At 46.0% G+C, this 12,609-nt stretch overlaps 1 protein-coding gene across 2 annotated transcripts in view; it reads left to right on the forward strand.

Annotated features, from left to right (window-relative positions):
- The window catches only part of Pcsk6 (proprotein convertase subtilisin/kexin type 6), a 183,874-nt gene that overhangs the window by 115,915 nt on the left and 55,350 nt on the right, over nt 1-12,609 (forward strand). For both annotated transcript variants that reach the window (XM_021633268.2, XM_021633269.2), the window contains exons 12-13: nt 4,526-4,714; nt 8,373-8,509. In XM_021633268.2, the coding sequence (XP_021488943.1) occupies nt 4,526-4,714; nt 8,373-8,509 (326 nt within the window). The remainder of the gene's footprint in view (nt 1-4,525; nt 4,715-8,372; nt 8,510-12,609) is intronic.

The raw sequence follows: 12,609 nt of genomic DNA on the forward strand, positions 1-12,609 counted from the left end.
CACTGTCACGCATGTCTGAACTGCATGGGGCCTGACTATTTTTCTATAAGACACATGCAGTTGAGGCATGAGTGATGGCCCAATAGCAGCAGACAGCACTCTATCCTGTGCTTGGGGCGTTTGGAGGTGGGGCTCATGAGAAGCAAAACTCCAACAAAGCATAACAAAATGAAAAGCACATCACCACAGAGAGTGTGAAATAGGAACCTGTTTACGGTGTGAGAGCTGAAACAGGACACGGAACACAGCCTTGCCTGGCCTCAGCTGGGACATGCGTGTTGAGTGACTCAGACTTTGCTGCTCTGCCCCACAAAGGTGAACTTGAGTATGCAAATAACTTCCAGTGAACCAGCAAAAACAAACAAACAAACAAACAAACAAAACCAAAAAACTCAGAGCCGGAGCAATAAGAACTCACTGGATTTTAATGGTTATTTTAACTTCCTTTCCGAGTGAATCTTGGGTTGATGTTACTACTGGACATAGAAGAAAAGGGTTGCTGGCAAATATTAACATCGTATACTTTATAGACCAATCGATTATGGATAACTTAGTCTAAATTAGTGTAGAATAGGCTTGCTTCTGTCACCAAATTTTATTTCTAACCTAAACATCATGCTGTGGTTTAATAATCAAAGGTAATTTCATCTAGCTGGGCATACAATCCCAGCATTTAAGAGATGGTGGCAGGAAAATCAGGAGTTCAAGCTCATTCTCATGTACATAGTTGGCCCAAGGTCAGCTGACCCTGTGTCAACCTTCCCTCGAGTCAAAATATAAACACACTGATGTGGTGTGTCATATGTCATTAGCAAAGCGGTCTTTACTTGAGATGATTCTGTCGACAACTTTAATTCGAAAACGTAGATCTAGGAGATGACTTCCTGAGTTATTTTCTCATACTTGGATTTAGTAGGTGCAGTCCAATGAATGCTCTCACCCACCCACTCACCATTCTTCAGAAGGTCACTGAAGACATTTCCAGAACCAGCTTCTTCTCTCTGGGCCTCAGTGGGTCAGCTCCCCCATCTTCTCCATCCAGATGCCAAATATACCAGAGGGAAGGACTCTGTTATCTCCTGATTACCATGGGTATCCACCCCAACATGATTTCAGAATTGCCAAGGAGAAACAGTGCTAGTCAATTCTTGCCCCAAGCCCTGCAGAGTAGAAAAGCATCATTGGCCTGCCAGTGCAAGGCTCCAGGAGCTAGAGTGAGCACTGGCCTTACAGTGTAATGCTGCAGGAGCTGGAGTGAGGTCCTCGGGGTGAAACTAAAAATTGTGGCTTATGGCAGCTTCTTGGCTAGAGCAGAAAGACCAGTAGCGAGTCATAAGGGCTAGCCATAGCACGTTTCTGCCTTCCTCTGTTCTTCTGTGCTGCTTAGTCACTTGAAAACATTTATCTTTGACTTTGAATATTATTCTCACACAAGTCTCAAACATTAGGAATTTTTCTACATCTTTATACATTGGAGAAAGCTAGGAGGCCACCGTATATTTGTGGCGTGGGTGCCTTGTTATGATGGCTACCATCTGGTAGCCTTCTGCCTCCTTGGAATGGCCTGGGCCCAGAGACTGGAGGAGGCAGGAACACCTGGAGATGAGTAATCAGTCCTGAAGTGCGGCTTGATGGGAAGTGGCATCTTTGTGTCCTTAGGGATCACATCCAAGTCCCCAGTGTCCCTCACTCAATCAGAGGCTCGTCCTCTAACTCACTGAGTTCCACTAGGACTTTTGGTAGATGGCGCCACACAAGACAACAACTTTAGAATTTAATTGCAGGGAAGCCTTTGCAGTCAGGATCTTTAAGATTTTTCTAAATCAGTTTTCAGGATTAAAGAACAGTGTTCATGTGACAAACAGTCCCTGGGAATTTTTATTTTATTTTTATTTTTTATTTTTTTAATTCTTTATTAATTACACTTTATTCGCTTTATATCCCCCCCCCGTGGTTCCCTCCCTCCTCCCGTCCCAATCCCTCCCGTCCTCCCCCCTCTGCACACATGCCCTGCCCCAAATCCACTGATAGGGGAGGTGTTCTTTTCCTTGCTTCTGATCCTAGTCAATTAGGTCTCACCAGGAGTGGCTGCATTGTCTTCTTCTGTAGCCTGGTAAGGCTGCTCCCCCCTCAGGGGGAGGTGATTAAAGAGCAGGCCAATCAGTTCATGTCAGAGACAGTCCTTGTTCCTGTGAATTTTTAAACAAACAAACAAAAATAATTTACGGTTGACTTATAGTTTCTGTATTGTCTTTGCAATGATTACAGCATAGGGAATAATTTCCATTTTTTTTTAAGCTCTATCCTTTTCATGTGCTCTTTCGTTCTGCCATGGAGTTAAGCAAATCTCACAAGTAATGTGTTTGTTTTTGTTTTTTGTTTTGTTTTGTTTTTTGACACTTGGCTTCATGACTTTTTGGAGTTTCTGTCAAAAGCCAGGACAATTGCAGCTTGGCTATTTTGACCGTTTGAAAGCCTCCTTCTTTTTACTTCTCATTAAGAAATGTGAAAGCCCCTTATTTGGAGAATTAGGCTATTTGCTTGGGCAGCAGCAGTGGGAATAAAGTACAGGAAGCAGGCCAACACCTTGCCCTTGCAGTGAGGAGCATCCGGACTACCAGCCCTCCTCTAGAACTTGCAGGAATCGGGAGTCCTGGTGGCTGAGTGATTTCACAGTTAAGAGATTTCACATAAAAACTAATTGTTACAGTTAGCTTTGTGCCCCAGGCAGGCTGGTCCCCAGCCCCAGAGGAGCTTAATATCTTGGCTGTGAAAACCAAGACAGACGCCACTAATTCCTGCAGGGGCCAAACTGCCCACCAGCCCGCCATCCTGGCACTGAAGTGGAATGGCTCCCTGTGGAGGAGACCAGCCCAGATTCCTCTCCCCGTAGCTGGAGTCCCTTAGCAGGAACCAGTCACACTAAGACAAGTGAAGCTAAGCGAAATGGGTTTTTCCTCTAGGTATGGGCGCACTGAGCCCCGAGCTAGACATCTGCAAGGCACTAGCAGGTGATCAGCTGTCTTTTCTTCACTATGTTCCTATTCACTTAAATCTTGTGTTCTTATCCTTGGGATCCAGGTTTCCTCAATAGTATTCTAGGACTATTTCTAGGGTGTGGTGATCCCTCTGTCCAATAGTAAAAGGCTGAGGGAGAGAATAGTGTTCTAATCTTGGTTAGTGATGTTGCTATCCAGCTTGGGAAAGTGTTAAAAGGTTAAATGTGAATGTCATTCCTAGGTCTTGGGGCATCACATTTCAAAACTCTGAGGCAGGGTGCCAGTGACCCTGTTTCCCCACCTTCACTAAGGAGCCCTTTGTCACCAACATGCTCAGTTTGCATTTTGAGTGCAGAGGTAGCGTACCACAGGTGAACGCTTTATCTGAAAGGGTGTGTGGGCCTGTTCTGTGCACCCTGAGGGTCTGGCTTCTGAGAAACTTTGTATTCTGGTTCTGCCACAGTAGTGGGGCCCCTGACCAGTAAACCCTGTAAACTAGTAAAGCCTGGAGAAAGCAATGAAAGAAGCCAGCCTCTAAGTTAATTTATGGTACATGCAAAGCATGTTTTTCAAATATTTACAGAGTCTGGGGGCATTACGTCACTATTTCTAGTTGTTTTGGATGTTTTCTTATGACTCAAGCCCAGCAGAGCCCAGCGATACCATTCCTGAGAGGCTCCAAGCACATGTTTGTTCCAGGCGTCTCTAGAGGGAAGCCCTGCAGAGAGGGACAAGCCTTCTATAATGAACCCAGCTCAGGCCACAGAGCGGGGAATTACTAATGTGCTGTTGGGTGGCAATCAGGTCTCCACCAAAGAATGGCATCTTTATTCAGTTTACAAATTGGGGGGGAGGAGCTGAGATTTTAGAGGCACGAACCTTCAAAACCTTCAAAGCAGCCCGGAGGCACAGGGTTTGTGTCAGTCTCGCACTTCTGAAAAACTGGTGGGAATGATTTTCTGAGTGGCTGGAGATGTGCTTGTCCTCAGCTTCCATCCCATGTGACAGAAGGGCCTCTGGGTTATGAAAGTGCCATCGTTCATTTCCTTCATGAGGCAATGGGTCGGCAGTCCTCCAGCGGGATCCCTGGAAGCCTACCAGCTGCAGCACATTCTGTCCCTTGAGTGTGGGTCCACCCAAGGAGACAAGGCAGAGAGATTGAAGCTGTGTGACACTGACGCAGCCCTCCCTTCTCCCAGCCGTCTTCAAGGCTAAAGCTCTTGAGAAAGTGAGTTGGCCACGTGCTCTTTAAAGAGGTTACCTCCTGGGTACCAAAGGAAAGGCCCCCAGAAACAGTGGCCCCGAGTGTGCGTGAAGACCCATAAGCAAATTCTAGAACTGTAAAGTTTTCTGAGCAGTAGTCAGAATGGAGCACCCAAGAGTGGGACCTCTGTGACTCCCTGGGAACTCCCGGAACCCAGAGGCCACAGCAGGGGAAGGACAGTCTGGAGTGTTGTGGTCCATGGCCCTCCCTGTGCAAGACTAAGCCTCGGGTGTCCAGCATGGTGCCTGTTTCTCCTTCCCAGGAGCATCCCCATTGTGCAGGTGCTGCGGACCACGGCCCTGACCAATGCCTGTGCAGACCACTCCGACCAGCGAGTGGTCTACCTGGAGCACGTGGTAGTCCGAATCTCTATCTCACACCCACGCCGGGGCGACCTCCAGATCCACCTGATTTCTCCCTCCGGAACCAAGTCACAACTTTTGGCAAAGAGGTAAGGCTATTCTCCACAGGAATTGCTCCTCATGAAGGCCCTCTTTCCTCTGGATCCCTGCAAAGTTCCCCTACCCAGGGAATCGGGGGTTCTCTTTGAGCCTACACAGGTAGGACCCACAACCCTGAAGAGCAGGCCAGGGCCTTTGAAACAGACCTGTGAAACTTTCATCTTCAGGAAATGACAGGAGTTGCCGCTTGTCAGTGGGGGTGGGATGCCGGTGGGATTCGTGTTATGTCCCCATTGCTCTTGCCAGTGCGTTCAAGGTCATGACCATCTTACTCAGTTGACACTGAAGCTGAGGTTTGCTCGTCTCTGGGAGCATCTCCCGACCCACTTCTGGGCTGCTCCTGAGGGCCAGGAGTGGCTGCGGAGCTGCAGGCCTTCTCCAGCAAAGGGTTAGGCTTGGATTTGGGGACGGCTGGAGCCTTCTCAGCTTCCTACAGGGCTGTGGAAGGCTGCGCTGTGCGGTTATGTCTTGAATGTTGTCTGTGCAGTTGTAACATGAAGGCAAGTGCTTGGATGGACTTGACTAACTTTCAGGTAGGTAGAGCAGAGGCATTTGTAGCAATCTGGGGGTACTCAGGGAGAGCTAGGCCACCAACTGGCTCTTTCTAGCTAAGAAGCAGAGTGGGGGAAGTTTCACAGACGGCCAGTGTTCTAGAACTTTCATGTTGTAGTAAATTAATAAAATAAGTGTTGGGATTTAGAATGGCTATTATTTATTATTAGCCTTAAGATTATCATTGAGGTGTTATATAACCAGCTAACACAAATACTAAGACACAGACACCTGTTAGATTTTATAATTGCCTTATTTACCTTGGGCTGGGCAGATAGTCTTACCTGAATCACCTGAATTTCTACCTGAATTCCTGTCTGAATCACCCCACCATCCATCTCCCAGCCCCCATCCAGTGCCATCCTCCTTAACCATCCTATCTTCCATCCACAATCTTATAAATATTTACTTTTATTCTTTATCTGAGCCTTTTTTTTTTCTCTATTGTGTTGTCCTCCTTCTTCCTCTCTTCCTGTTTCCCATGATTCTTCTCAAAAGCCCAGGAACTCTAGCCACACCTACCCCATTCTGCCCTGCCCAGGTATAGGCTGTTTAATCAACCAATCAGGTCTTATGTCTTAGGCAAGTTTGCACGAACAAGAATGGGTGTATCCAGCAGGCAGTAACCAGATCTCCAGGGCCAGTAATTAGCATTAGACCAACCTCCACCACTTTCACATGTCTCTCAGCCCTTATCCTAGGGTGTAGGGAGCCTGGAAGAATGAGAAGCAGGATGTGCAGAAAATTCTCTCAGAGGATCAAACAGGATCTGCCATTTTTCTTTACCCCTCTGACCACTACTCTTGCATAAGACAGCAGTCAGAGAGCTATGAAAGGTTGCCAGGACCACTGTCCCAAGAAGAGGGGATCTGCCCTCCAGCCCTCTCTGCAGCCCCCAGGATGGGCAGCAGGCAGCAGGCGATGGGCCTGGCATCAGCTTTGTCTTCAGTGCATTCTAGGGAACCCTGGAGCAACTGTAGGAGACGGTTCCAAGAGTCCCTACCAGCTCCCACTTTCCTAGCAGAAGACCAACTTGGAGACACCTCTCTCCAGAAGGCCACCTCAGCCATGCTCAGTCTTGTTTACCCTATGCACGGGGTGTGAAGGCCACCATAAGGGGCTTACGCAGCTTGAAGGTGCCAGCCAGCAAGCTCAAGCTTAATAACTTGCTTTCGAATTTTTTAAATGGTTGTCTAAGGATCTACATTTCTAGCTTTTGTTCAAAACTTGGAAGCTCACCCTCCCTGAACCCCTTTTTCTAGCACTGCCTGGCTAGAGCTAAGTGGAGGGCAAGTTTGCCTCAGGTACCCCATGCTACCTGTTCCATGCTAGGGCCTGGCATGAGCATGAGATGTTCTGACCCCTTTGTGACCTCCACAGAGGCAGAGCTTGCCCAGAAATTCCTGGTGTGGGTATTCAAGGCCACAGGGAGGTTTAGTGGCTTCGGGCTAGAGGCAGGTGTAGGCAGGGGGGAGGCAGTGAATACAGGGCCTTGGAGCCTAGAAAGGTGAGCTTATATCCCAGCCTCTGCACATCCCATCCAGGATCCATGTGGGAGCCAGGCACTTGGCCTCTTTCTATGCCTCAGCTGGATATGACATTCCACTTTTCCATAAACGTTAAGAATAGTATAAGAATCGAATATGATAAGACGGATAAAAATGCTTGGCTACTGGTCCTGTCCTGCTGAAATCAGTCCAGCCCTCTGAGTTGTCAGAACTTCCAGCAAGCGACGTGCCCACTGCCAGCTCTGCTTTCCTTCTCCTCTGACCTGCCATTCATCCTTCTGTCTCAGCTCAGGTGTCTGAGTTCCCTGCCACCCGAAGCTGGCCCTGTGGCTTTGTTTGGAATGCCCCCGTTGCTAGGAATGCTTGCAAGCACTTGAAAGCACTACCCTGAGGCCACCTGGCAGTCACTGGGAATTTGGTGTTTGAGTCTTGGGAATTTGGTGTTTTGCCAAGAGTCTGTGCATGATATCAAGATTGTGGTTTGGGGATCTGTTACCTTCTACCTGGTTTCACATTGGCCTGCACTCCACAGGCCTTTACCTTGCCAGCTTTTACGTTGAGAGCTGGCGTTCCTAAGGGCCTCGGCATCTGTGAGACAGTTTGTCTCTGCTTTAGCCCCAATGTGTCAGGTTCCCCTTGGCTTGGTGTGAAAGCCAACCTTGCCCCTGGCAGTTTCCCCTGCCAAGGATGTTCTCTTGAACAACATCATGTTGTTTCCAGTGTTCAGGGAGCCCCCAGACGAGAATGGCAGAGAACTTCCATATTTGAACTTCTGATGAACAGTAGAACTGTCCAGTGCAAACTCTTATCCCCAAGTAGAAATGCCTAATTTAAGATGGCTGGGGATGTAGCTCAGTGCTAGAGTACTTGCCTAGCATGCATAAGGTCATGGCTGCAGTCCCTCAACACCAGAAAAACGGAAGAGGGAATTAGTATCAGCAGTTGCTTCTGTTTCTGTGTGGACTAAGTATGAAAAATGCAGGAGGCTGAAGGTCCAGGGGCTTGTGGAGACAGCTGAGGAAAGACCTTTGTTTTAGCTAGGGTTTCTATAGCTGCAATGAAACACCATGTCCAAAACGCAAGTTGAGGAGGAAAGGGTTCATTGAAGGAAGTCAGGACAGAAACTCACACAAGGCAGGATCCTGGAGGCAGGAGCTGATGCATAGGCCATGGAGGGGTGCTGCTTACTGGCTTGCTCAGCTTTTTTCTCACAGAACCCAGGACCACCAGCCCAGGGATGGCACCACTCTCAAAGAGTTGGGCCCTCCCCCATTGATCACTAATTGAGAAAATTAGGGAAGTTAAGGAAGCCCTGTAAGATAATGGAGGTGGGCCTCAGCTGTAACACATTGGAAGACAGAGCTAGCAAGATTGGCCTGTGGCTAAGGGCAAATGCCTACAAGCCCACATGAACTCCATTCCCTGGGACCCACATGAGAGAAGGAGAGACCTGGCCCCTGGCCCCTGACCCCAGGTGGGTAGATCAGAGTCCTCCTTGAGCTTCCCACCTCCAGCCTGGCTCTCCACTCCCCCAGCCTGGCTCCTCAGACAGGACCTTCATTTTCTAACGTGCCATTTCCTTTTGCAGATTGCTGGATTTTTCCAATGAGGGGTTCACAAACTGGGAATTCATGACCGTCCACTGCTGGGGAGAAAAGGCTGAAGGAGAATGGACTTTGGAAGTCCAGGACATACCATCGCAGGTCCGCAACCCAGAGAAACAAGGTCAGTGGCTCTCAGCATTTCACAACCCCTTTTAGGTGTCAACGCTTTATTTAACGGCAGTGTTGCTGGTAAGTCTGTGTCTTATGGGGATAAAATCCGCCATCATAATCATTTCCAAGTTGAGTAACTTTTGTATATTCATGAAATTGTGCAACCACCCCATCTATCTAGCTCGAGAACATCTCACCCCCTCAGAGAGAAAGGCTGTAACCATACAGCAGTCGCTCCCATCCCCTCCTCTGCTCTAACCCCCTGCGCCTCCAGTTTACTTTTCGTCTCTGAATTTTTCTATCGAGACATAGTCTGTGGCTTTTCTTCATTTGGCATTATTTTTAAAATCAGTCTGTGACACAGTACACATCAGACTTCACTACTTTCTTGACCAAATAATGTCCCATTGGACATGCATACTGTCCATTGTTGGGCAGTCACTGTCTGATGGAAATGCAGGTGTTCTCGCCATTCTGAATTGGGCTTGTGGGGGCGTGTGTGTGTGTGTGTGTGTGTGTGTGTGTGTGTGTGTGTGGACATGGGTTTTCATTTCTCCCAGCCTTATACCCAGGAGCTGATGGGTCTGAATCTGCACCGTTTCTCATTCCGTCGGTGTCGGGGGTGTGTGGCTCCATCCACATTCTCCCTAGCACCTGCCATTTAGTTTTCTTTGTGCTAATAATCGTCCTGTGGGTGTGAAATGGTACCTGTGGTTTTGATTTGCAATTCCCTGATGACTCAGGAAGTTAAATAGCTTTTCATGTTCTTGCTGTTCATTTGTGTATGTTCTTTGGGGAGATGTTTGTTCAAGTACTTCAAGTGTTTTTAGAAATGGCTTCCTTGCTTTTGTATCGTTAGGTTATAGGAATTTTTATCACATATAATTTGAAAATATTTTTCTCGTCACTTGAGTGATGGGATCCTTTGGTACTCAGAACTTTGTGATGAGGCCCAGTTATTTTGTTTTCTCTTGTTTTTTTCTTTGCTATCAAATTTTAAAAATTGGCTAACTATTCTACTTTGCTTCCTGTTACTTCGATAAACACCGTACATGATCAAAAGCAGCTTGGAAAAGGGAAGGGCTTACTTGGCTTATGGCATCCGTCATCTAGGGATGTCAGGGCAGGAAATCAAGGCAGGAACCTAGAGGCAGAAACTGAAACAGAAGCCATAGGAGAGTGCTACTTACTGGCTTGCTCCCACTGGCTTCCTTGGCTACCTTTCTTATATAGCCCAGGGCCACGTGCCCAAGGATGGGTCAGCTCATATTGGGCTGGGTGCACTATGACATAATATCAATTAACAATCAGGAAAATTCTCCACTTGATGCCCACAGGCCAGTCTGATGAGAGGCTGCTACTCAATTGAGGTTCCCTCTTCCTGAGTAACTCTCCTGTGTCAAGTTGAAACCAGCACGCTAACATAGTATGTGGTGGTTTGGATATAACTGGCCCCCATAGGCGCATAGGGAGAGGCACTATTAGGAGGTGTGGCCTTGCTGAACAAATGTGTCACTGTGGGGGAGGCTTTGAGGTCTCCTATGCTCAAGCTATGTCAAGCGCGGCACACAGACTCCTTCTGTTGCCTGTGGATCAACATGGAGAACTCTCAGCTCCTTTTCCAGCACCGTGTCCACCTGGATGCTGCCATGTTTCCTGCCATGGTGATAATGGACTACACCTCTTAAACGAAGCCAGCCCCAATTCTTCTTTAAAAGAGTTGCCATGGCCATGGTGTCTCTCCACGGCAATAAAACCCACACTAAGGCACAGTGTCACCGAGGTTTATTCCTATGCTCTCTTTTTCGTAGCTTTGGTTCTTTAAGTTAGGTATTGGATCTATTTTGGCTAATGGTGGTGGTTTGACTGATAATGTCCCCTGTAAGCTCCTATGTTTGAATACTTGGACCCGGTTGGTAGAACTATTTGGGAAGGATCAGAAGGTGTGGCCTTGTTGGAGGAAGTGTGTCATATCACAGTGATGGGGGAGGGAGCTTTGAGATTTCAAAGGCCTACAACCATTCCCAGTTAAGTCTTACTCTACCTCATGCTTGTGGAACAAGATGGAGGCTCTCATCTTACGTGGTGCTGCTCGTCTGCTGCCATGCTCTCCAGCATGATGGCCTAACCCTTTGACAATAAAGTCCTCCAAATTAAACATTTTCTTTTAGAAGCTGCCTTGGTCATGGTGTCTTATAACAGCCATAAAATATAGCTAAGAGACTAATGTATATATCTTGAGGAGAGGAGCCAAATTCATCTTTCTGAACAAGGCTATTTATTTTCTAAGTACCATTTATTGATGAAAACCTTCTCTCTCCCATGATATGAACTGAGAACCGTTGTCACAATCCACTGGTGATGGGTTCAAGGATTTATTTCTAGACCCTTGGTTCTGTTGCATTGCAGTGCACTCCTTTATAAATTTAAAGTCAACCGACTTTGTAATTTTTCAAAATTGTTTTGGCTATTTTGAATCTCTTATAAATTTATATGGCTTTAGAGATGAGCCTGTGAATTTCTTGTTTTATTTTCTAGCTTTCATGGCATTTAAGTCATTTAGGGGCATGTGGCTGTCTAAACAGTAACTCTCCTAGCAGAGCAACATTATTGCTTCATTATTTCACTGGTCAGCAAGATTTTGCTTTTAGTTTTCAGCATGCAGGCTTTGTCCTGCTTTGCCTACACTTATTGCTGCTAAATATTTTGTTCTTTGGGGTGCTGTTCTAAGTGAAAGTGGTTTTTGTTGTTGTTGTTTGTTTTTTGTGCTTTGTTTGTTTGTTTTTCTGGTTTTTCAAGACAGGGTTTCTCTATGTAGCCTTAGCTGTCCTGGACTCACTCTGTAGACCAGGCTGGCCTCGAACTCATAGAGATCCACCTAACTCTGCTTCCCTGAGTGCTGGGATTAAAGGTATGCACTACCATGCCTGGCTCAGTTTGTTTTTGTTTTTGTTTTAATTTAAATTTTTATTTTATGTGGATAGGTGTTTTGCTTGTGCCACACTTGCATGCTTGGTGCCTGTGGAGTCCAAAAGGAGACACCAGATGCCCTGGACTGGAGTAACATATGGTTGTGAGATACTATGAGGGTGATAGGAATTGAATCCAGGTCTCTGGAAGAGCAGCCAATTTTTCTGAACTACTGAACTCTCTGACTAGACCTCATCTTTCTTTCTTTCTTTCTTTCTTTCTTTCTTTCTTTCTTTCTTTCTTTCTTTCTCTTTCTTTCTTTCTTTCTGTTAAGATTTATTTTCATTTATGCATATGTTCATATGTGTATATGTCTATGTGAGTGTTTGCCATGTATATTGAGGTACCCAGAGAGACCAGAAGAGGATGTTGGATCCTCTGGAGCTGGTGTTGCAGGCTACTTTAAGCCCTTGACACAGGTGCTGAGATCTGAGCTCAGGCTCTTTAAAAAAAAAAAAAAAAAAAAAAAAAGCAGCAAGTGCTTTTAATCACTGAGCCATCTTTCCAGCCCCTAGAATTATTTTTCTTAATTTTTGTTTTAGATGGTTTGTATTTCTGATAATTTTATACCTTTCTATAACGCCTTCTAGTTTAATAATTTGTTTAACAAATATTTATTGTGTAAGTGTATTAGTCTAGGTGATGGAGTTCGACCAAGAAAGAATGCTAGGGTAACCATCACGTCTTGTAGTCACCCACAGAGGCTAGTAAACTTTCCCCATATATCTCAGGGTTAAATACATGGTCTGGGCCAGGGTCTTAGTGTTGTGTGGAACAGTTTCCGTGAGGTTTGCCTTCACCGTTTGTTCTGTTGTTAAGAAACAGTGCTGACCCTTTTCTGTGAAGACAAATACCTTCCCTCAGTCAGCCTATGAATGTCTAATACCCTCCTGCCTCAGTTCACTCACAACTCTTCTAGGGGGTGGTTGTATTGTTATCTTAAGAGGTTAGGGGGCTTTATCAAAATGGTTTACTTTAAATGAACAAGTCATCTATAAGAATTCTCCCAAATTCGCTCTATAATAGTTACTTTAAAGTAACTATTATAAGAAAATATTGATAAATTCTAAAAATATGAAAGCATAAAATTTTAATGACTTTTCCCATTTTCATTGCAGAAGCTCTTAAATTGTTTCTTTT

Source organism: Meriones unguiculatus, chromosome 14 (genome assembly GCF_030254825.1).
Source record: "Meriones unguiculatus strain TT.TT164.6M chromosome 14, Bangor_MerUng_6.1, whole genome shotgun sequence".
NCBI lineage: Eukaryota > Metazoa > Chordata > Mammalia > Rodentia > Muridae > Meriones > Meriones unguiculatus.